General features: G+C 44.1%; 1 protein-coding gene across 1 annotated transcript; it reads right to left on the bottom strand.

Moving 5' to 3' along the window:
• Nucleotides 1-6,294: 6,294 nt before the first annotated feature.
• Nucleotides 6,295-21,140, bottom strand: CLDN11 (claudin 11). The gene is made up of 3 exons (XM_039236495.1): nucleotides 20,789-21,140; nucleotides 16,836-17,000; nucleotides 6,295-7,570 (listed from the first exon to the last, which is right to left on the bottom strand). Exons 1-3 carry the CDS (start codon nucleotides 21,012-21,014, stop codon nucleotides 7,338-7,340), a joined length of 624 nt encoding a protein of 207 aa, XP_039092426.1. The 5' UTR covers nucleotides 21,015-21,140; the 3' UTR covers nucleotides 6,295-7,337.
• Nucleotides 21,141-21,615: the final 475 nt, after the last annotated feature.

Raw genomic sequence — 21,615 nt, 5'->3', positions numbered from 1 at the left:
GGCTCTCTGCCCTCCATCTCCCGCTTCTTTTCTTTCCCTCCATTCCTACAGATAAGCTGCTTCACAAAGTTGATGGACGCCATGGATTTTGGAAACTCTTCTCACTGGAGAAGAAAGGTCACCTCTTTTAAGAATTCCAGGGGCGCCTGGGTGGCTTAGTCGGTTAAGCGTCCGACTTTCGCTTGGGTCATGATCTCACGTTCGTGGGTTCGAGCCCCGCGTCGGGCTCTGTGCTGACAGCCAGCTCAGAGCCTGGAGGCTGTTTCAGTCTGTGACTCCCTCTCTCTCTGACCCTCCCCTGCTCACGCTGTCTCTCTCTCTCCTAGAAATAATAAATAAAAAAAATTAAAAAAAAAAAAAAGAATTCCAGGAGAGAATTTGATTGGCCTCACTTGGGTCACACATCCATCTTCTGGACCTTTCATTGTGGCAAAGGAGGAGGGTCACGGTCCCACTCAGACCACACAGCTAGTGAAAAAAAGCACAAGGCCCAGAGAAAGAGAAGACTGGCATGGACAGTGTAGGAAATGTGTCTATAAGTATAGCCTCTTTCTAGTCAGAATTCTTTTGGTTGCAACAGACAGACAATTAAGAAAAGTAAAGGGGTGAATGGAGGTACTGGTTTGTGTAACCAAAGAGCATTTGTAAAGCTGGCCTCAGAAATGATGGAACCAGGCCCCCTTATACTCTTTTATCTCTACTTGCGTCTGCATCTGGCTTCATATGTCCCAGGCTCCCTTTTTCCACAAGGCCAAAGTGCAGCCCTAAGAACTTCCAATGTCACGTTTTTCCAGTCTGGCTCTCAGAGAGGAATGTGCTCTGACGCACAGCTCCAGTAACGGATGGGCTCCAGTTTGGGATGGGCCACCCCTGTCTTCTCAGGGCAGTGAGGGACTGTGTCTGGCAGAGCCTGGGTCAGGTGCTTGCTCCAAGACCAGGGAGGAAGGTCAAGTAAGACAAGGGAAGTCCTCATTCGGATGGAATGGCTTGTTCAAAGAAGGAGCAGGTCCCCCAAACCATGACCTCATCCTTTTACAGTCCTAGAAAGTGAGAAAGGACTCCCTAGAATATGGCCTTGGCAAATCACCAAACTTTCTGGCTTCTAGTTCCTTCATCTGACCAGATATTCTTTCTGTAATGTTCTCTTCCAGGACCTACATTCACTGAAACTTTTTCAATGGTTCCCAAACTTTGGGGTGCATCAGAATCACCTGGGGAGTCATTTAAAATGAAGATTCCTAGGATCCACCCAAACACTGTCTCTGTAGGTCTGGGGCAGGACCCACAAATCTGCATTTACTGAATGAGTCTTATGCTGGTGACCTCCTGTGCCCTCCTTTAGAAATAATGAATGGAATGGTTTGAGATCCTTGCTTAGACAGTCTGTGAAAGAGGTGCATAGGAGCTGTGTTCTGGTTCAGGAAAGGCCAAGGTGAAGGAGGGAAAGTTTGCCATAGCCCCTAATTGAAGGGAAGAGCTGCACCCCCAGATGAGCCTTTGGGCCAGAGTGCACGAGTGAGGTCTCCTAACTGGGTGCTGAGAAGGTTCTGTTCTGCTCATGGGAACCAAAGCAGGACCCAGGGAAACACCCAAAGGTCCCTGGCTGCCCTGATCCCCAACAGTCCTGGGCCTTTTCATGCCTCTAGAAGCTCTCCTTTATGTGTATTTTTTTCTGACCCTTTGTTGAAACAGAAACAAAAGCAGTCAACAAGAGAAACCAGGTAAATCCTCTTTCCAGCATATGCACAGGATTAACATTTAGAAGGTTTGGGGCAAGGACAAGTGACTCATTTTTACCATACTTTGCTTTTATCTCATGTTTAATAAATAATTGGGAGGGAGGGGCAAATAAAATAAAGAATGATTCAGCTAGCAATGCTTGCAGGGCTTTCCACTCATAACCAGGGTCCCCTATAGACCAGAGTCAACTGAAGCAGAATTGTAATGTAGAGCAGGCTGAACTTCAGACCCCCACCTCCCCTCTACACATCTTTTCTCCTATTGTAAATACTTTTGGAATTTTCCATTGGCTATTTACTACAAGTATTGTTTTTTATATAATTCCCTATCAACACAACTGAAATTTTAAATATTTCAAATAATTTTTTAAAAACTGCATATTAGGGGTGCCTGGGTGGCTCTATTGGTTGAGTGTATGATTTTTTATTTCGGCTCAGGTCACGATCCCAGGGTTGTGGAATCGAGCCCCAAGTCAGGCTCTGTACTTAGCGTGGAGCCTGCTTAAAAATTCTCTCTCTCTCCCTCTGCCTCCTCCCAATAAAAAATAAAAAATTTAATGTGAAAAACATCATATTACATTGATACTCTGTATCCTACTGGGGGAAGCTAAGCACCCCCTTATCAAAAAAATAAACTGCTCTTAAAACAGTGTCTGGAATATGTGACCCAGCAGTTCCTTTCTAGGAATTTACCTTAAAAGGATCATCATGCGTGTGGGCAACACTTACCTGTGAGGATGTTCATGGCAAAATTACTTACAAGAAATTAGAAAGGAACTAAGATAACCCAGATATTCTTGGGAACTCCTTGAGTAACTTATGGTACATCCAAACAATGGAAGATTATGGAGATATTAAAAATTTTTGTTTTAGAGAAACATCTAATGATAAAAGAAAATGTTCTCTGCATATAAAGGGTTTTTTTAGGTAGATTACAAACTATATGTATAGTATATTCGAAGTTTTTGTTTTACAAAAGAAATTGCTCTAACGATGAAATGATGGGTTTTTATTTTCTTATTTTGATTTTCTACAGCGTTCAAATTTTCTTTAATGAGTATGTATTACTGTAGGTGTGAATCTATACCAACAGCATCAGCAGCTTCTGAGAGCTTGTTAGAAATGCAGAATGCACCCCTAGCCCCATGATCTGTATGCACATTATACTTTGAAAAGCAAAGCTGTATATAACTCAACATAAGAGAAGTAACTGTTGTTGTTCTTGTCGTTGTTGTTGTTTGAAATAGGCTTCACACCCAGCCTCACCCAGAGGCTCACAACCCTGAAATCAATACCCTGAGTTCAAGACCTGAGCTGAGATCAGGAATAGGACACTTAACTGACTAAGCCACCCAAGCGCCACTAGAAATAACAGTTTTAAATAAAGAAAGCTCCAGGCTGTGACAACTAGGTGCCCTTTACTATTTGGAAGGTCATTCTGAGTAAAGCATAAGCAATTCTTACCATCCAAAACCCAAAATCCTCTAGAAATGCCTTAATATTTCCACATTTTTCATTTCAACAATGAGACATGGAGCAGTGACAAGTCCCTCCATCTCCATTCCCTCCCCCGGCCACAAGGCCACAAAGCCTGAGCTCTGAGATGCTGCGTGAGGTAGAGAAATATAGATTCCTCAAGAGCTGCTATTCAAGCCATTAAGCAGCATGTGCCAATGTTCCACCCACAATTCTGGTTCAGTCTCCATTAAGCTGCACATCTGGCCGTCACACACTCTTTTGTGGGGACATCTCAATGGCAGCACTGATGCTGCCTCTCCCCAGGGCCAGCCCTACAGTGGCCTCCCTGTCCTCCCAGCATGTGATGTCATGAGCATGAATGTCCTGCCAAACATTTAAGATGTTGCAGTTCACATTGTGTACATTGTATAGAGAAACACTGACAGGCAGATTTGAAATTTAAAAAAACCACACACACACAGGGCGAGATACAACCAAACCTTGTTCTATTGTTATTCCAAACCACCAATTCAGCATAAATATGTATCTTGTATTCTTTAAGTACACAATCTTCTCCTGTTTGTTGCTGTTGTTGTAACTAACATCCCTAGATTCAGAGATTTCCTTGAAACGTTCTTTCTCTAATTTTCTTGCTATCAAATTCTTGGAAAGCATGAACACAACTGGTTCATTTCAAACCAAAGAGCCCTTGCATGGGGTCTCTTCCAAAAAAGGCCAAAAGAGGGAAAGTTGGATGTTAAGTCTCAAAGTCATCTCGCCCTCAAGGACCATCAAGAGGGATGGGGGGTGATTAGCTGCGCTACAGAAAGACATGAGAAAGAGGCTCTTCCCTTCACTGTTTCTCAAAGTATGGCATGGGGACCATCTTATCAAAATCACTGGGGTGTGCAACGAACATGCAGAGGAGGATTAGAAGTGTGAAGTTCTGGGGGCAGCTGGGTGGCTCAGTCGGTTAAGCATCTGACTTCAGCTCAGGTCATGATCTCACAGTTCATGGGTTCGAGCCCCGTGTCGGGCTCTGTGCTGACAGCCAGCTCAGAGCCTGGAACCTGTCTTCGGATTCTGTGTCTCCCTCTCTCTCTGACCCTCCTCTGCTCATGCTGTCTCTATCTCTCTCTCTCAAAAAAAAAAAAAAAAAAAAAGTGTGAAGTTCTGGACTAGCAGGTCCCAAGAGCATGGATTTCCCCATTATTCAGGTAGAACACTTTGGGTCTGCTATTTTACTTGTGATTTGGGGGCGAGGGGTCACTATTTCCCCCCGGGTAACAATTATTGTCACCGTATTGCCAGGTTCCAATGGAGCTCTAATGAGACAAAATCGTCAAGGCTGAATCCCACTTGATGATCACTGAAGTAGAACCTGTAGTTCTATAGCTGTGCTGTCCAATCCAATAGCCAGCAGCCCATGTGGCCATTGAGCACTTAAGGTGTGACTACTACAAATGGAGACATTTTTTAAGTGTAAAATATACACTAGAATCCAAAGATTTAATACAAAAAGGACATAAAATACCCCATTAATGATTACATATTGCAATGATAATATTTTGCATATGTGAGATTAAATAGAATATGTTAAAATTAATTTCACTTGTTTATTTTTAGCTTTTTAATGTGAATTTTAGAAAAATTTAAATCACATATGTAGCTACATTATATTTCTACTGGACCGTGCTGTTCTGGAGGGGCAGCTCTCTCCCTCCCTCCCTCCCTCCCTAGCACTGATAATAAAACCCAACCCTGTAATTATGACATACAAAATGGGATTTCCGGGGCGCCTGGGTGACTCAGTTGGTTAGGCATCCAACTTCAGCTCAGGTCATGATCTCACAGTTCATGGGTTCGAGCCCTGCATTGGGCTCTGTGCTGACAGCTAGCTCAGAGCCTAGAGACTGCTTCGGATTTTGTAGTTCCCGTTCTTTCTCTGCCCCTCTTCTGCTCATGCTCTCTCTCTCTCTCTCAAAAATAAACATTTAAAAAATAGTAATAGTCAATAAAATTTCAAAATGGGATTTCCTAACTAAACAGGCAAGGATCAGCTAGGAGAGATTTGGGGTGTCTCTTCTACCACTTCAGAGAAAAGTGGGCTCATGTAGCATGCTCCCACGTATGAGAAAGCAAGCAGAAATGTCAGGGAAGGAGGTGGCTGAGTGAGGACATCAATCTTTAAAAGAAGAGAAGAACTACTTGAAACACTTTGGATTCAAGCCAGCAGTGCTAAGGAGAGGGTATGTGGGGGCCTTAGCTGTCCCCACCCCCTGGATGCCTTTGCTCCGTTCATGCTCACAGTCATTACACCTGACAAGTTTTATTAAAGAGAGTCCTCTAACATAATTACATGACTTGTGTCCTTAAAAAATCTGTATCATAACTAAGCAAATATTTCAGTCAACAGGAAGACTACCTCTTCTGTACAAGTAATTTAGAAATAGGTATTATCTCCTAATAGACACAGAGATCTACCAAAATAACTAGCCCAAATGGATATTTCCAAAGAGGAAATGTTTGCCTATTATATTATCAGCTAGTGAAGTTAGTATTTTTGGAAAAATACTGCCAAATAGATTGTAATCTGTATCTTTTAGAGCAGATTCATAACGACACAGTTTCTGAAAAACAAATAAAAATCAACTCAACGCGTCTTTGTCCAAAATTTCCAAATTTTGAAAAAAATGCATATTAGATAGTGTTGCTGAAATATCCAATATTGTGTTTGTTTTACACTTCCCTTTATACCTAGCCAATTTCTTTACTCAGTGTTCAAAGTAGATAAAGGAGTTTAACTGTGTAATGCTTGGAACCTGGTTTCGGATTGCTGACCATTTATATGTGACTTAAAGATGCTATAACATCATTCCACAAAGAAACCTACAGAACATCCAGGCTGCATTTTTATGACCACACATGACCGCCACAATACAGTGAATAGAACAGAACATCTTCATTATTCAGGGCCGCGCAGAATAACTTGTTTTTGAGGCACTGACCAGGTTCCCTATAAATTACTAGTACAGATTAATGACGTTCTTGAAAATGTTTTGAATATTTTTGAAAACAAGAGAATATTAAAGGCCACTTGTGCAGACAGTCTGTTATTTTATTGCACAGATTTCACTTAAAGAACAAAATGCACCATCAATGTTTAGAGAGTTTGGGGTCTCAGATACTGATATGCCATCAGTGTTTACACCCGTAAAGCCAAATTCAACAGCATAATTTATGTTAAACAATATCCCTTCAAGATGGCTAACAAAATGAAAATAGAGAATGGGGGAAAGGCTTTAAAAATGTGTTAATTTGAAGCACACGCAAGTGTAGGATTAAAAACTACATCATCCAAACCTGGAAACCAAAAATGTTTTGTGGAATGTCAGTCACAGTTATATTCACTTGTACTGTTATTTATCACATAATTAAAGTCTATTCGGTACATTTCCTTCATACTGATGAATTGAGAATTTCAGGAAAACCATGGTTATAAAAATGATCAAACTTACTTGAAAAAGTATGTACAGATAAATGTAAAATCACAAACTAAAAAATATCCCCACCCCTTGCCCTTGACTTACAAAAGGGAAAGTTTCCCATGGAGGGAAAGTTCCACAATCCCTCCCTCCCCACCCCATGTCCCCCGTTCTATTTTTTTCTATCGCTTATAACTAAATGACCTTGGAGCTGAAGAGGAGGGAGCAAACAGAAAGGCATCTTTATGAAGCTCCCATTGTCATCTGTAACAGTTTGAAAAGTGTCTTTTATTTCTCTCGCCACACCCACCTCAGCAATGTTTGCAAGATATTTAAAATTTAAAGAGAGAGAGGAAAATACATATACATATACACACATATGTATACATACTGGTGAACAACAAAGTAATGCCCAAGAAAAGAGCTAACAGTGGGCAAACCCTTGAGAAAAGTGTGTGGGCATTTTCTGAGCAAAAGATTTAAGGCAATAAATGGGGAGCGGGGTGTTAGACTAAAAAAATGCCAGACAGGATGCTTTTCTGGACCTTTGGCTTTGGAGCCTGGCAGCGGAGTGGGCTTCCCCCACCTGTAGCAAGCAAACCGAGGGCCGTGGGCCCAGTATCTGCAGCACCTCCATGGACAGGCTAGCGGCCTCTTATACGTGGGCACTCTTGGCATGGGTTGGGGAGCTGGAGCCCGAAGAGTAGTAGAAACGGTTTTCACCAAACGCCTGGGCATCTCCAGCGCAGCAGACGATGACACAGCCACCCACGAGGCACAGCACGGCACCGATCCAGCCTGCGTACAGGGAGTAGCCGAAGCTCACGATGGTGGTCTCGCGGTGGGCGCACACAGGAAACCAGATGGTGGCGACGATGGCACAGAGAGCTGGAGAGATACGAGAGGGCTATGACTGGGCACACCCATCACACCCCCGACAGCGACAGGCTTCCCTTTGCTCCACATGCACGCTCCTCTGGCTTCCAATCGACTCCGACACACAGCCCTGCTCCCGTGGCAATCTGAGCCTCAAAGTTTGCATCTATAGAATCAACTGATCAAAAGCTGTGCCAAACTGCTGGGTCCTTATTTTTTCAACTGGTGGCAGAGACAAAAGGGTTCCAATGTAAAAGCCCAGAAAAAAATCATTTAAGCCAAAAGATATGTGTTTGTATTTACTTATGTATCTTCACTTTGTATACCTATACTTATAATTCTATTATTACGCTTACCTAATTGTGTTATAATTTTCTCTTTGCATGTCTATTTCCCATTCCAAGTTCTGGGTTCCTTGAAGGCAGTGGCCATGTCCTACTTATGTCTGTAAAGTCAGTGTTTAACTCACTGTGAGGCACACAGTATGTGCTCGGCTTATACCAGCTGACTGACTACATGGCCTGAGGTATTCAGAAAGGAGAAACAAAATGGTGCCCATTCCATTTTTCCACTCTATTGTTTCAATTTGGTCAATTCACATTACACACACCTGAAGAAGCTATGAGAATTCTCTTGCTGTGATAAATGTTGGTAGACATCAGTGGAGTGTTGGCTAAGAGCCTGAGTTTGTGTTATGCTGGTCACAATCACAAAATCTCAACATGCAATAAAGAGCATTCAGGGTAAAAGAATTTACCCATCCAAGGAGTTTATGGTATAGGTATTTGTTGTGATGGGTCACAATGGTAGAATTTTATGCTCTTCCACCAACCACCCTAACTTTCAGACTTGGTGTAGATTTGAAAGAATAAACTAAGAAATAGCTTCTGTATCATTTAGTTCTTTTCCTCCTAAGCAAAGTAGCTAAACAAGGGTAAGCAGGAGCCCATAAGAACGCTTAAAAAAAAAATTTTAAATCTCTACACCAGCACTACCAAATAGGGCACTCACTAGTTACAGGGTCTTTTAAACATTTTTCATGAGGCTAGTGGGATCAAAAAATGGAGTTTTGAATTTCAATTAATTAAAAGTCGAATAATCATATGTGGCCAGTAGCTCATGTGTTGAAAAGCACGACTCTAGACAAAGTGACTCCATAACCTCCTTTGGTATCATCTGATTTCTCACAATGACAAGCAGGACAGAAATTTTAGTTGAAGATTTAAATTGAGAAGACACATTAAAGTTGACAGATCAAGAAAATAATAACAATGAGGCTTCCAATCATAAAACATAAAGCCTTCAATAAATTCAAAGCAGGGCACCACAACATTTGCTGCCTAGAGTATCCTTGTTGCTTTCAACTCAGCAAGCATTTTTTACTTCTACTCACACTGAGTGATTTTCTGACTTACCTCTATGTCCAAATAGAAGAAATATCATTTTTCTTTTCACTCAATTCTAACAGCCTCATACATTAGTTCTAAACTGAACTAAAGATTGCAGCCTTACCCATTTTGAAAGACCTCTAAACTATCTCACTGCATTTGTGTAACTTGTAACATAAGCTCATTCCCCCAAGCTGGGTATAGAAACACATAAATAGATGTGATTCCTATCATAAAAAAAGTATAGATCCCAAGTGGAAGTCAGAAAGAAGAAACTGAATTTGGGGGCTTTGAGTTGCTCAAATTGGCCTTCTAATAGCCTAAATTTGCTCCATTAATTGTGTACAATTCACATATTTAATGAGTTTTTCTAGATCATCTAAGAAGCTAAAATCTGTCCACATATTAATGTCTTCATTTTTTTTCTTAGAAGAGAAAAAACAGTCATTCCAGCTTCTGTAATATGTTTGTATGAGATACCATGAGAAGATGTATTTTCCTTCTGTGAATAAAATGTTCTCAAAACGACCAGAGTTGGGGCTCCTGGGTGGCTTGGGTGGCTAAGCATCCAACTCTTGATCTTGGCTAAGGTCATGACCTCACAGAGATGGAGCCCCACATCAGGCTCTGCACTGAAGCACTGAGCCTGCTTGGGATCCTCTGTCTCCCACTCTTTCTGCTCCTTCCTCACTCATGCTCTCTTTCAAAACAAATAGATAAGCTTAATAAAATAAAATAAAATAAAATTTAACTAAAAAGAAGACCGGTATTAATTGTATCTTCCCTTTCCAGCTCAGGACCTCAAACACCTGAGCTAAAAGGGGGAAAGTCTTTTTCTCTCTTCCTCCAGTCACACATTCCAAGTGTGCCACTCACAGAGAACTCATAGAGAACAGTTTGGCTACTGTCCTCAGCAGGGCACAGAGAAAGAGAGAAGTCTTCTTCTCTGTCAGGACAAGAAACAGAAACTCTTCTAGAGCATTTCACCCAGAGAGAATTGCTCTAGATTCTTCATATCAATACATAATCGAGCTATAATCCAGTCACACACCCCTAGATCCCTAAAGTGGGCACCCATTCTGCTTGAGCAAAACAGCAACATAGCAAGTGCTTCCAAACACCCAAGCTTGATTAGAGGGAAAAGGCGGGGAGGGAAAAGGTGAATATTCCACAGGAAAAAAAATATTTGATTCCCAAACAACTGATTTAGTTCAATTCAGCTAATCTTTCCTATAAACAATTAGCTGGTTTCAAAACAGTTTATGGTTCAAGTTAGGTATAATATTTTTCAATTATTCATATTTCTACATACAACACACACACACACACACACACACACACACACACATTCACTCACAAGTATTCCCCACACTTCATGTAAACCTAACTCCAATGCAGATTTGGTATAGATTTTATAGAATAAGAGAAGAAACTGCCTCTAATTTCATTTAGTTCTTCTCCCTTTCCTAAGCAAAATACTAAGAGTATCTTCACATGGGGAAAGAATCAAGCTCAATATTCCAAAAATAACCATCAGTCTTGATTTTTATTGTTTTTAGGGATTTTGTTAGATTTTATTCCAGTGTAATTCACCAGAAAAAGGAAAAATCAGGAATATGTCTAAACATTTAAATAATGAGCCTCTAAGGACTGGGTGAATGAGCGGGTGGGTGGATGGATGAGAGGCAGTTTCATTTCAAGTCTACTTTCCACTTCAAACACATCAAAACTGACTTCCAAAATCATAAAACCTTAATGTGACTTTAACACACTTAAAGTTACAAGCTCATGATTTACCTCATTAAAGATTTCCTCCTTTAAAATCCACACAAAACAAGGCAAACGAGTGCCAGCAAAGTCTTTATTTCCTAGTAGGTACACGAACTCTGGGTAGAATTCCTGTGGCTCTCAGAGACGAACCACATCAAAAGCACTGGAAGATGACAGGCTACCACACAACAAGAGGGGAAATGAGAGGTTCAATACAAACAGTGACCTTCAACTGAACTCACAATGAAGAATGCTTAGAAACTAAAAAAGAATTTACTCAATTTCAGCATCGTTTGAAGGGAAAGGAGAATGTTTTAATCAGTAAAGTTAAAATGCAAGTCAAATCATTACTTAATCAAAATATGTGAAATATTAATAAAACTGGCAACAATTTTGCGTTATTTTAATGACAGACCTGCTGGAGTTGTTTGTGCGCGTGCGCTCGCACACGCGCGCTTGCACACGCGCACACACACACATTTATAATGGTTCTCCTAATTATTTGGAGAAAAGAAAGAAAATGGTTTTCTGAAAAAGTCACAATTACCCATAAGGTAAAGAAAATTGAAGTAAGATGAAGAGAAGTTTCATTGCTTTTCTTTTGGTGTCATCAGAATGTATTTTTAACGTCTCTAACAGAAGAATTTTAACACTCAAATTAATCTGTTTCTCCTCTTCTACCTTCAAAAGATGCAGTAGTGAACTGAACAAGGTGGAGGCAGAAATTAGTCATTTGGAAGGGAACAGAAAGTGAAAACTGTGGACATACTTAGCGAAAATAAAAAAAAAATTTTTTTAAAAGGAATGGGGTCGGGGAGTGGAGAGGAGGAGAGCAGGGGAGAAGAAAGTTTCACTGTGTAGATAGAGATTCATCAGGACTTGGTCCTCTCACCAGTAGAATTCCCTGCTCTTTATAGAATAAATTGTTTGCCCCCTTTGGTAAGTTTCAAATAATGTAATACAATGTGTTCTTTAGTTGACAGAATACAGTCTTATTAAAAGTTAACAATGATCTTGATGTAGCCAAACACAGAAAATAGTTAGAAAGGCAATTTTAGAGCAATAAAATGTAAACAGAGCTTTTAATTTCTCTAGGGATTAGATGACACACGGTAATATATGCAGTTAAATAAATGTGATGAAGTTAAATAAAATTAGTGCATGCGTGCTTGACTTTGAAGGTAACCATTTAGAGAGAGGGGGGAAAGACTGACAAAGAGGCCCAAAAAGGCAGAAGGGCACCAGGCTCATTTCCTCCTTCCTCCAATGAACATCTCTGTTTTCAGGCTTTGTCACGTTCAGAACTAAGAACTGACAGTACTTTTAAGAGCATTATTTCTAGCACCAAGCAATATTTTCATTAAAATCACATAATGTACTCTGAATGATGTAAGTAATACTGGAAAAATTCTTCCTTGACATTATATCTAAGATTTACTTCAAAGAAGTACATAGATGAAGCAGATTGGCCATGACTTTCATTATTGAAAATGAGCTTGGGCTCGTAGGGGTTCATTATACTATTTTTTCTGCCTTCATGTATGAAATTTTCCACAATAAAAACTGTTTCTTAAATCTCCCTCCATTTAAACATTTTACAATGCACTGAATGCTGCCTTCTACAATTGATGCTATTATAACATATGATCTAAATAGCAACAAACTTTAGCTTTGTGCCAGTTAACTCAAGGCAACAAGTAATGAGATTTCTAACAAGCTTTTGGTTGAAGTCATATTTATTTGTTGTTTCCTTATAATTTGAATCTAGAAAGTTTTTAGTTTTTCTTTTTATCATTTGTCATTCTCTAAATTTTGACTTAAGAAAACATAGTTGCCAAAAGACACACTCCTCTTACACAATGACTTTTATGAAGATCTAATATTTAAAACAACCAAGTCAATGGAATATTTGACTACATTATTTTCCTGGCCTGCTTTCAACATTTTTTCCTTTTATATCTATTTCACACATCATTATCTTTTTTTTCCATAACCTTTATTTGAAAGCCAGTCTCATGGTTATTTGTTAATTATTTTAATCACAGAATTTAGAGATAGGAGAGACCTCAATAAAGCAGGTAACTCCTCCAATTTTACCAATAAGGTCATTTTAAGCCACAACAGTACTTAAGATACCACAGCCTTCCCATTACCCATGTAAAATTTTACAGGCTTGTTTGTAGAAAGCTAATGAGTTTAGAGGAAGACTTTTTCCATCAGTTCTCTTAAGGCCCTGGAATTAAGAGCATCACTGTTTACTCCACACCCAAGGGTGACTTTCCTACAACTGATTCCGTGTGCATGGCAAACTCAACCTGTCCCACATTTGCACATACCTTTTATTTTACAGCAATTCCATTATTAACCTGTAAGTTTCAAGTTAAAACAACTTTTTTCCATTACAATTAGGATTCCTGGGGCCATAGTTTTAAAAAGGAGAGAAGATGAGAGAGTCTCACGTGGGATGGAATGTACACTTGCTTTCTGTCCACTCCCTACCTCGTCTCCCCAAGAACACTCAAATCAAGTACTTTCTATGTTACAGAGGTGAGAATGAGACCAAATCAGAACTAAGCTTGAGCATTTTCAGTTGGGCAGCTTAACATGGCTTCTTACAATGAAATAAGCAAAAAAACCCCACTATTTATTGATCCCTACAGTCCAGTTTTTACAAAGTAAACAATGGCAATGCCTCCATTAGACGAGGATGCAACCTAGTGTTTCCAGGAACAGCTCACCACCTCTTGACCAGTGCCATGTGTGGAGATTACCCCACAGAAATGAGGCATCAACAAAAGAATACCCAACTGCCCTGTGCTTTAGCTCTCTATTTCCTCTAGCCAACAACGGCAGTGATAATAACAACCATTTGTTGAGCATTTATTATGTGTCAGACACCAGGCTAAATAATTTGCATACCTCCTTTCACTATTCTTACCAATCTCAGATGAAAGCATTATTGTCCCATTTCACAGAAAAGCTCAGAGACATTAAGTCATGGCCCCAGTTCACACAGCTGGAAAATGGTAGCTCCGAGGTTCAGTACCGTTGGTCCGACTCCCAGTGATGAGATAAAGTAGCTCAGGGCACAGGCGCCTCCTGCCTTGGCTCTTGAAAAGCCCCAGATTAGATTCGCCTCGATCCATCCTAGATCTGAGGAGTCTGCTACCTCAGGCTCCCATGCCTTCCTCCCATGTGAGGCCAAATCCTCACACTGTTAAACTTAAGACAGTTGAGAAGATCAACAGACGTACGATTTTTTTAAGGTTTCGGAAAAATAAAAACGTTCAGGGTCGGGAAGAACTGATTTTAATTAATAGTGCTTACAGTTTCCATACCATGCCTAGTCCCCTTTGGGCAGTGACCACACTTCGGTGAGAGCACCACTGGTGACCTCTAGGATCCAGCAGGAGCCCAGCACTGGCTTCTCCGGGGGAGAGCGTCCGAAGCCCATCCAGAGCCACACAAAGGGAGCCTTCACTCACTCTAGCTCCTCCCCCCCCATGCCAACAGGGGACCCAAGGCACCGGGCTCCAGAGAAGACCCAGAGGAGAGCAGCCGGTGCCACAGCTGAGACAATGAGCACTGCATTTCCAGAGCTAGCTTGCGCTCGGGTCAAAACAACATCCAACCTGAAGGCAAATGGCCACCCACCGAGAAAGAAATCCGATAGGAGCCATCCAGGGGGGGCAGGTGACATTGGAAATGAAAAGATACAAGAGGGCATAGGGAGGCATCCTCACCACAACCTAATAGCAAGTGGCTGGAAAGGTGCAGCCATCCTGAATGCCCCTCCGTCTTTTCAGTCAGTCTTTTCAGTCCGGCAGGAATCAGGGACTGAGGGACCACACCACTCCCCGCCCCACTGCATGCTGCAATCTGTGGCCCTGTACATATGCACCAACCAACCCACTTGCAAAGCATACAGAAAAGCTTTAATTCAGCTAGGAAGTTTCAAACAACTGGTTGCCTTTGGTTTTTTCATAAACTTTGTTATTCAACTGGACGATTCAGTTGTTTTTAGAGTTGTTCTAAATACCAATTTGTCTATAGGTACTTGCTTTTGTATCTTTATTTTCCAACAGGTTTGGGTTTTGTTTCTTTGTTTTTAGTGTATTCTCTTAGTGGATATTCTGTGTCTCTCAGATAGAAGGTCAGGATTTCTTTTTTTTTTTTTTAATTTTTTTAATTTATTTCTGAGAGAGAGAGAGACAGCGTGAGCAGGGGAGGGTCAGAGAGAGAGGGAGACACAGAATCTGAACCAGGCTCCAGGCTCTGAGCTGGCCGTCAGCATAGAGCCCGACGCGGGGCTCGAACCCACGAACCGCGAGATCACGACCTGAGCTGAAGTTGGACGCTTAACTGACTGAGCCACCCAGGCGCCCCAATCAGAATTTCTGAAAATGAACACCTACCATGCCAGGCCCCCCGTCTTGGCTGTGGCACCCTCAGAGACAGAGAGAGCCCCGGGAGGCTGCTGTAGGAATGTGTGAAAAGTAACAATGGCACCTGCCTAGGATGAGAAGGATTTCCACCTGCATTCCGCAAACCAATTTACCTGTGGAGCTTTACTCTAACTGTTGGAAAGGGAATTCGAATGTAAAGATCTGGCCTCCGAAAAGTACCGTAAAGAGGACCTTGTGAGTTAGATGAGTCGCATACTGACTGTGGGTTCCATGTGGCACTCACACACAAATTCTTTGTAGCTGGAACCAAAATGTCCGGGCCCAGATTCTTCTCTGGAAAGGACAGGGGCCCTCTGGTCTTTTTGCTCCTGTTCCCCACCCCACCCCCATACACACACACACACACACATGCACACACACACACAGGTCCCTCCTCTGAATTCTCTGTGGCTTCACAAGCCATTGAAAACCTCCATCCCTTTGCAATCTTGGTAAAGGGCATCCCTACCTCTCAAGCCCCCTTACCTCACCAACATCACTGTGTGTGACCATAACTAAGTGGCACTGACCCACATAGAACACTGACCCTTACCTTTAAGCACACGGTCTGATACCAGTTTGGGGATGGGAATTCCTTGTCTGAGGAAACCCTGACTTGCATATAACCCATATGCAGACCAGTTGCTGCTCACCTATATATCACTGCCCTCTGCAACAAGCGCTGTTGTTCTTAAAATTTACGCCCTTTATTAGGATTTAGAATGTGCTGAGGGAATTGGCATTCAAGAGAAAAGCAGAGAGAATGAAGTCACTGAAGAGAGCAGAGCCAGAAGCAGCCTCCCTAGGTTGTTAACTCAAGCCCTCTGTGTGTAGGCACAACTAGGAAAACTAAAGGAGCACATGCCATTTCCTTGGCCTGGGCTGTCCCTCCTCTCAACCTCCACCCCTGCAATCTGTGATCTAACCTTCTCTTCACCTCTCATCACTGGGACCCTCTTCTCTGGGAAACTCCCCCAGTCTTGCTTAGTTTCCTTCCTATGTGTGTGCACAACCTGGACACCTTCTTTAGATGAGCACATGCCACATTTTCTGGAAGTATCCAAGTGCACTCCTCGCAGAGACGACCTTTCTCCCCAGGGTCCCCAGTGCCGACCGGTACTCAGCAGATGCCCCCTGATTCTTCACTGAATAAAAGCCTGAATCATCACTAATGACCTACTACTCTCAACATCCTGCTTCTCCCTTGCCCTCCTCTTTCTCTACTCTTTCCTTATAGGTTAACTGAAGTTCTTGATTGTGGTTACAAATAAGAATCACCTGGAAGCTTTCCAAAAATCTTTGCTTGGTCTGATGCCCAGTAATTCCGACTCAGTTGACCTGCTAGAGGATCCGGGCGTTAAGTGTTCCCAAAGAAGAGATTCCACTGTGTTACTCTCTTCGGTCCCCCAGTCTCTCTCTTCAGTATACCCTCAAAATCCTTTTTTCCTTTTGCTTTTAAATTTATTTTCATGTCCAGTGGCCCCCACAGACATTCCTCATCCCTCTGCATAAACGACTCATGCAACAGAAAGGGATACACATTGCGGGGGTCTTTGCCTGGGTAGACTCACTTGGGTTACTTTTACATGCTCTTGAACTCAGTGAAGCAGCATCAAGAGCTGAGATTCATCAGATTCATTCGAAGTTGGGGTGCTATGTAGAAAGCTGTCTTACCTAGCAGAATGAGCATAACGCCAGCCAGCTGGGCCCGCCTGTACTTGGCCACGCCGGGCTCATGGCCCATTCGGATGCAGGGGAGAACCGTCAGCAGGAGGAGAATGGCCGGCAGACCCAGGACTGAAGCTGCAATCATCAGGGCTCGGCAAGCCTGCACGTACCCTAGATGCAAGAGAGCACACAGAGGCGTTAGACCATGGGTCTCCCTGGATCCTGAACCCTGGCAGGGATCCTGAACCCAGCACCATCTGCCTTCCTCTGGTCCCATTCCAGGACTTTGAATGTGGTAAATGTTATCTAAGATCACTTCACACGTTCAACTTTTCAAGTGACTCCATGACAAAAAAGGGAGGCTGGAGGCTGGCGATACTGGACGGAGAGCTCTGGGTTAGACCGCATGTCTAATCTTTCAGGATGAAGAGGCCGAGAGTCTAACTACACCGTTAAATCACCTTCTGAAAAACTCAGATTATGACTCAAATCTTCCAAGATGCCTTCTGTGAAGGTCTATGTTGACTCCAGCCTGCTTCTGATATACTCTACCTGTGTGACCTTGGGCAAATTACTGAACTGTTATGTCTTGACATTCTCTACAACTATAAAGTAAAAATATAATAATAGTATCTATGTCTCTCTAAAAGAATTCAACTAAGATTAAGTTAGTTAATTCATACAGTGCTTAGAACGGTGCCTAGCACATACTAATATTCCAAAAAGATTAGCTGTTATTACCAGTGTTATTACTCTATGTTATGGCAATCATTTTATACTAGGCATACTAGGTGATTTGTCCTAATCATGTGCTTTTAATTCACATTGTATATAGTGTGTGGCCCTTACTAGACTGAACTAAGACTTAGGCTTCCTCTCTTGACATCTCCCAAGAGACTTTTGTGCTTACAAATCCTGACCCCCTATTGATGGTCAGACTCCACCTCCTGCCTCACCACAGTCCCTGGGCATGCTTCCACAATGGTCTGGTATACGCTTTAAAGGCATCTCTCTGGCCCGAAGATTTCCTAGAGGGCAGACACCTGCCTTTGGTCATCATGGAGTTAACACAGTGCCCACAGCAGATGATGTAAACATACAATTATGAATTAAGGAATAAGAAGTTGAATGACAGGGGTGCCTGGGTGGCTCAGTCAGTTAAGCGTCCAACTTTGGCTCAGGCCATGATCTTGCAGTTTGAAACTCCCATCAGGCTCTGTGCCGACAGCTCAGAGCCTGGAGCCTGCTTTGGATTCTGGGTCTCCCTCTCTCTCTGCCCCTCCCTACTCATGTTTTTTTTTTCTCTCTCTCTCTCTCTCCCCCCCTCTCTCTTTCTCTGTCTCTCAAAAATAAAAACAAGCATTAAAAATTTTTATAAAAGAAGTTGAATGGTAAGAGTGGAGGAAAAGCCAACTGAACTTTATGCTGTCAAATAAAATGCCAGGTAACAATTTCATTAAGAAAAAAATTACAATATGTGCAAATTTATGTAAGACAAATCTAACAAGATACTGGCAGAATATGGCAGACCTAAATGTATTGTTTCTCATTAAAACACTGTCCTCCAAAAATAAAGGAGGGGGTTATACTTATTACTCTCCCTTTTTTATTCAGAGGGAATTAGTGCTAGTGCAGGGGGGCAGGGTAGAGTTAAAGGCAAAGCAAATATGATCCCCAATTTCTGCCTCCACACACCAAGACTCTCATACCAAGACACAACTGCAACACCATCTCTTACTTAGCGAGATCTACTTTGCCGGAATTCAGACTCCACAGGGGTACTCTTCCAGCCATTACCCATCCCAGCTTCTTCAAAATTAAGGGTAAACAATCAATCAACTATCTATTGACTTTACTGACTTGAAGACACCCCCCTCCACACACACACACACACAGAGGAGCCACGGGATTCTGAAGCAGGACTTTGGACGCAAGTCCGGTGCCCCTGCAGCTTGTAGGAGAGCCAAGGTGGACACAACAGAGACAATCAACTAGCGACCCAGGTTCTGAAATTCATAGTGCAAGGCTGTCCATGTGCTAGAGGCTAAGGCCATGTCTAAAAAACCAAAGATGGACACTGAGATCTGTTCCTGTCCCCACCCAGGGATGAGGGAGGGGGACAGCAGGAAGATGAGGCCCTCCCTAAAATGTACTCCATCTGTAGGATGTAACATCACCTGTTCCCTGAAAAGAAACCACTTGGCCCTGAATGCTCAGTAAACTTAATTTCAGGGGAAGGAAGGAGACAGTGATTTTATACTTCAATCAGATTCCTACAAATACTATGCCCAGCTTTTTGAAAAACTTATAGCTACAATTTAGGAAGCCTATACTACATCAAAAGAGGTTTACATTTCTCATCTCATTAATCCCCTAAACAACTCTGAAAGATAGGCGGTTGGTTTGATTTTACTTTTTAAAGAAAGACGTTTGGGATTCATAGACACTAGTGAATTGTCCTAAATTATCCAGGTTATGAGCACTAGATCCCAGAGTCTGACCCAGGCCTACCAAGGCCACCATTAACTGAAGGTGAGTGCAGATCTGGGCTCCCCCCACCTCTATCATTCTGGAAGTTCAAAATGGAGAAGAAGAAAGTACATTGTGTGCACCAGCCCTGTTCCCCAGCAAGGCCTGATGCCGGAAGGGATGGAAAGAGAGTAGGACGCCATCTTTATCTTTGAAGAATTTAAAACGTGGTAGAAAAACTTGACTCAACAATGAACAAAAATGTCAAAATGTGCCCTGATGGGAATAAGAGTCAAATACCAGAGCAGCAAGGAGGAAGGGGGGCTTGATTCCAACTACAAGGACTGGGAAATAGGAGGCACCTTGGGGTGCCTATTTAAAGGGTAGAGCAGAGTCCCCAGGGAGCTCAAGGCTCACCCAGGAGACGGCACAAAGCCAAAGGCTCCCAGACGGGTCTTGGGGCCAAGTTACTCCGCTGGTTAAGACAGGCCCTTAAATGCACATCGTCCTCAAAGGCTAGAGGGGACAGAAGGCAATCCTTTAAAGGTTAAACCCACAGGCGGGGCAGAGATAAGGTGCAAAACCCTTAAGAGGAGCCTGCGACCTCGCCAATCACCCAACTGGCTCGAGGTTTACATCTGACTTGAAACTGTTGTCCAGAATTTTTCAATGTCCCCCCCCCCGTTCCCCGGCTGGCGTCGGAGGAGTTGATGGCTAGATACTTCCCTTCTGTCCGGATCCGAGACGCAGCTGGAGGGGAGCGAGCGACCAGGGGCTGCGCGCCTTCTCGAAGGGTGAGCGGGCCCTCCTGGGGGCGACAGCTCTTTCCTACTGGACCCGAGAAGTGCACAGGCAGGGAGGGGCATCACCGCAGGCCGGCGGACCGACGTCCCCACTCCGGGGCCAGGGGTGGGGGAAGTAACACACGCCCCCGGGACCTACGGGAACCGACCTGGCGGAGCTAGGAGGACCCTAACGTGGCCGGCACTCGTCGCCAACCCCACGAAGACGGAAGAACGGATAACTCTGCCTGCTCCTGTTGGGGTCCCCGGGATGCTAGTGTTTCTCTCCTCCTCGCCTCTCCGGGTGGAACCTAACGCCTGAGGGAGAAGGCCCGGGGGGGGGGGGGGGAGAGTACAGTACTTCTGAACCACCGACGGCGGGAGCCTGAGGTAGGTGGGGGGAGCGTCAGTCGTCAACATGGAGAGAGTTCCAATGATGTGTCTACGTCTCAGTTTATTAACTTCTCGGGGTGACTTGGCCCCCGGCTACCACTATCCTCCCAAATTGCAGATAAGAAAACTGAGGCTGAGAGAGGTTAAGTTCAGGACTGCCTAAGCCTCTACAAGGTGGGGCTGAAGCTATCAAAAACGTGCCCTAAGGTCTTCAAGGCCTTGCAACGTTTCTGTGAACGCCATCTAACGCGCCCACCCCGGGTCTGCCGCGACGAGGAGGGCTCGGAGCAGCCTCTCGAGGGGCGGGATCCTTACCCGGCAGGATGAGGATGTCCACCAGGGGCTTGCAGTGGTACAGCCCCGTGGCCATGACGCAGTCTGCCCACAGCCCCTTGGAGCCCAGTTCGTCCAGCTTGCGGCAGGTGGGGATGGTGTACCCGCAGGTCACCACCCAGTCATTGGTGGACGTGGTGACGATGATGCCGATCCAACCCACGAAGCTCGTGACGAAGCCCACCACCTGCAGGCACGTGGCCACCATCGCGGCCACCTTGGCGTCCCCGGGCCTCGGCCCTCACCAGCTGTGCGTGCGCCGGGGCTGGACGGCGCCTGCCGCGCTCCTCCCTCGCGCCTTCGCGCGCGCTCGAGAGCCGCCGACCCGCGACGGGCGGACGCGGGACGCGGGCAGCGGGGCGGGCGCAGAGAGGCGGCGAGCCCTGCTCCGACGGCGCGACGGGCTCGCGGCGAGGACGGCGGCGCCGCTGGGCGGTGCGCCCCCGCCCCCCTCTTTAAACCCCGCAGACCCGGCCGGCGAGCGCCAATCGGCGACGGCCCGGGTGGAGCCAGCCAATCGCGGGGCGGGGGCCGGAGTTGGGGGAAGGGTGGAAGGGAGCAGGGGAGGGGATGCGCCCAGCGCGGCGTCGCGTGGTCCAGGTTAGAAAGTCAAATAATTCGTCCCAGGTCCAAGAAATGGAGAGCGGTGAGAGGGCCCGCGTCAGGCTCCAGGTCTGTTTTGCTGTAAAGTGTTTCTGTCCTTGCTGCCCCTCTGCCGTCTCTGTCTCTGGGTCTCCGCTGTGCTCCATCCCTCCTCATTCTCCCCACTCGCTCTTTCTTCCCAGCTGAGAGCTGGGACAGCTCCTCCA

The sequence above is a fragment of the Hyaena hyaena genome, unplaced genomic scaffold (genome assembly GCF_003009895.1).
Source record: "Hyaena hyaena isolate Hyena2069 unplaced genomic scaffold, ASM300989v1 scaffold_112, whole genome shotgun sequence".
Lineage (NCBI taxonomy): Eukaryota > Metazoa > Chordata > Mammalia > Carnivora > Hyaenidae > Hyaena > Hyaena hyaena.
The sequence above is the reverse complement of the archived record's forward strand: the minus strand, read 5'-3'. Positions and strand labels throughout refer to the sequence as shown.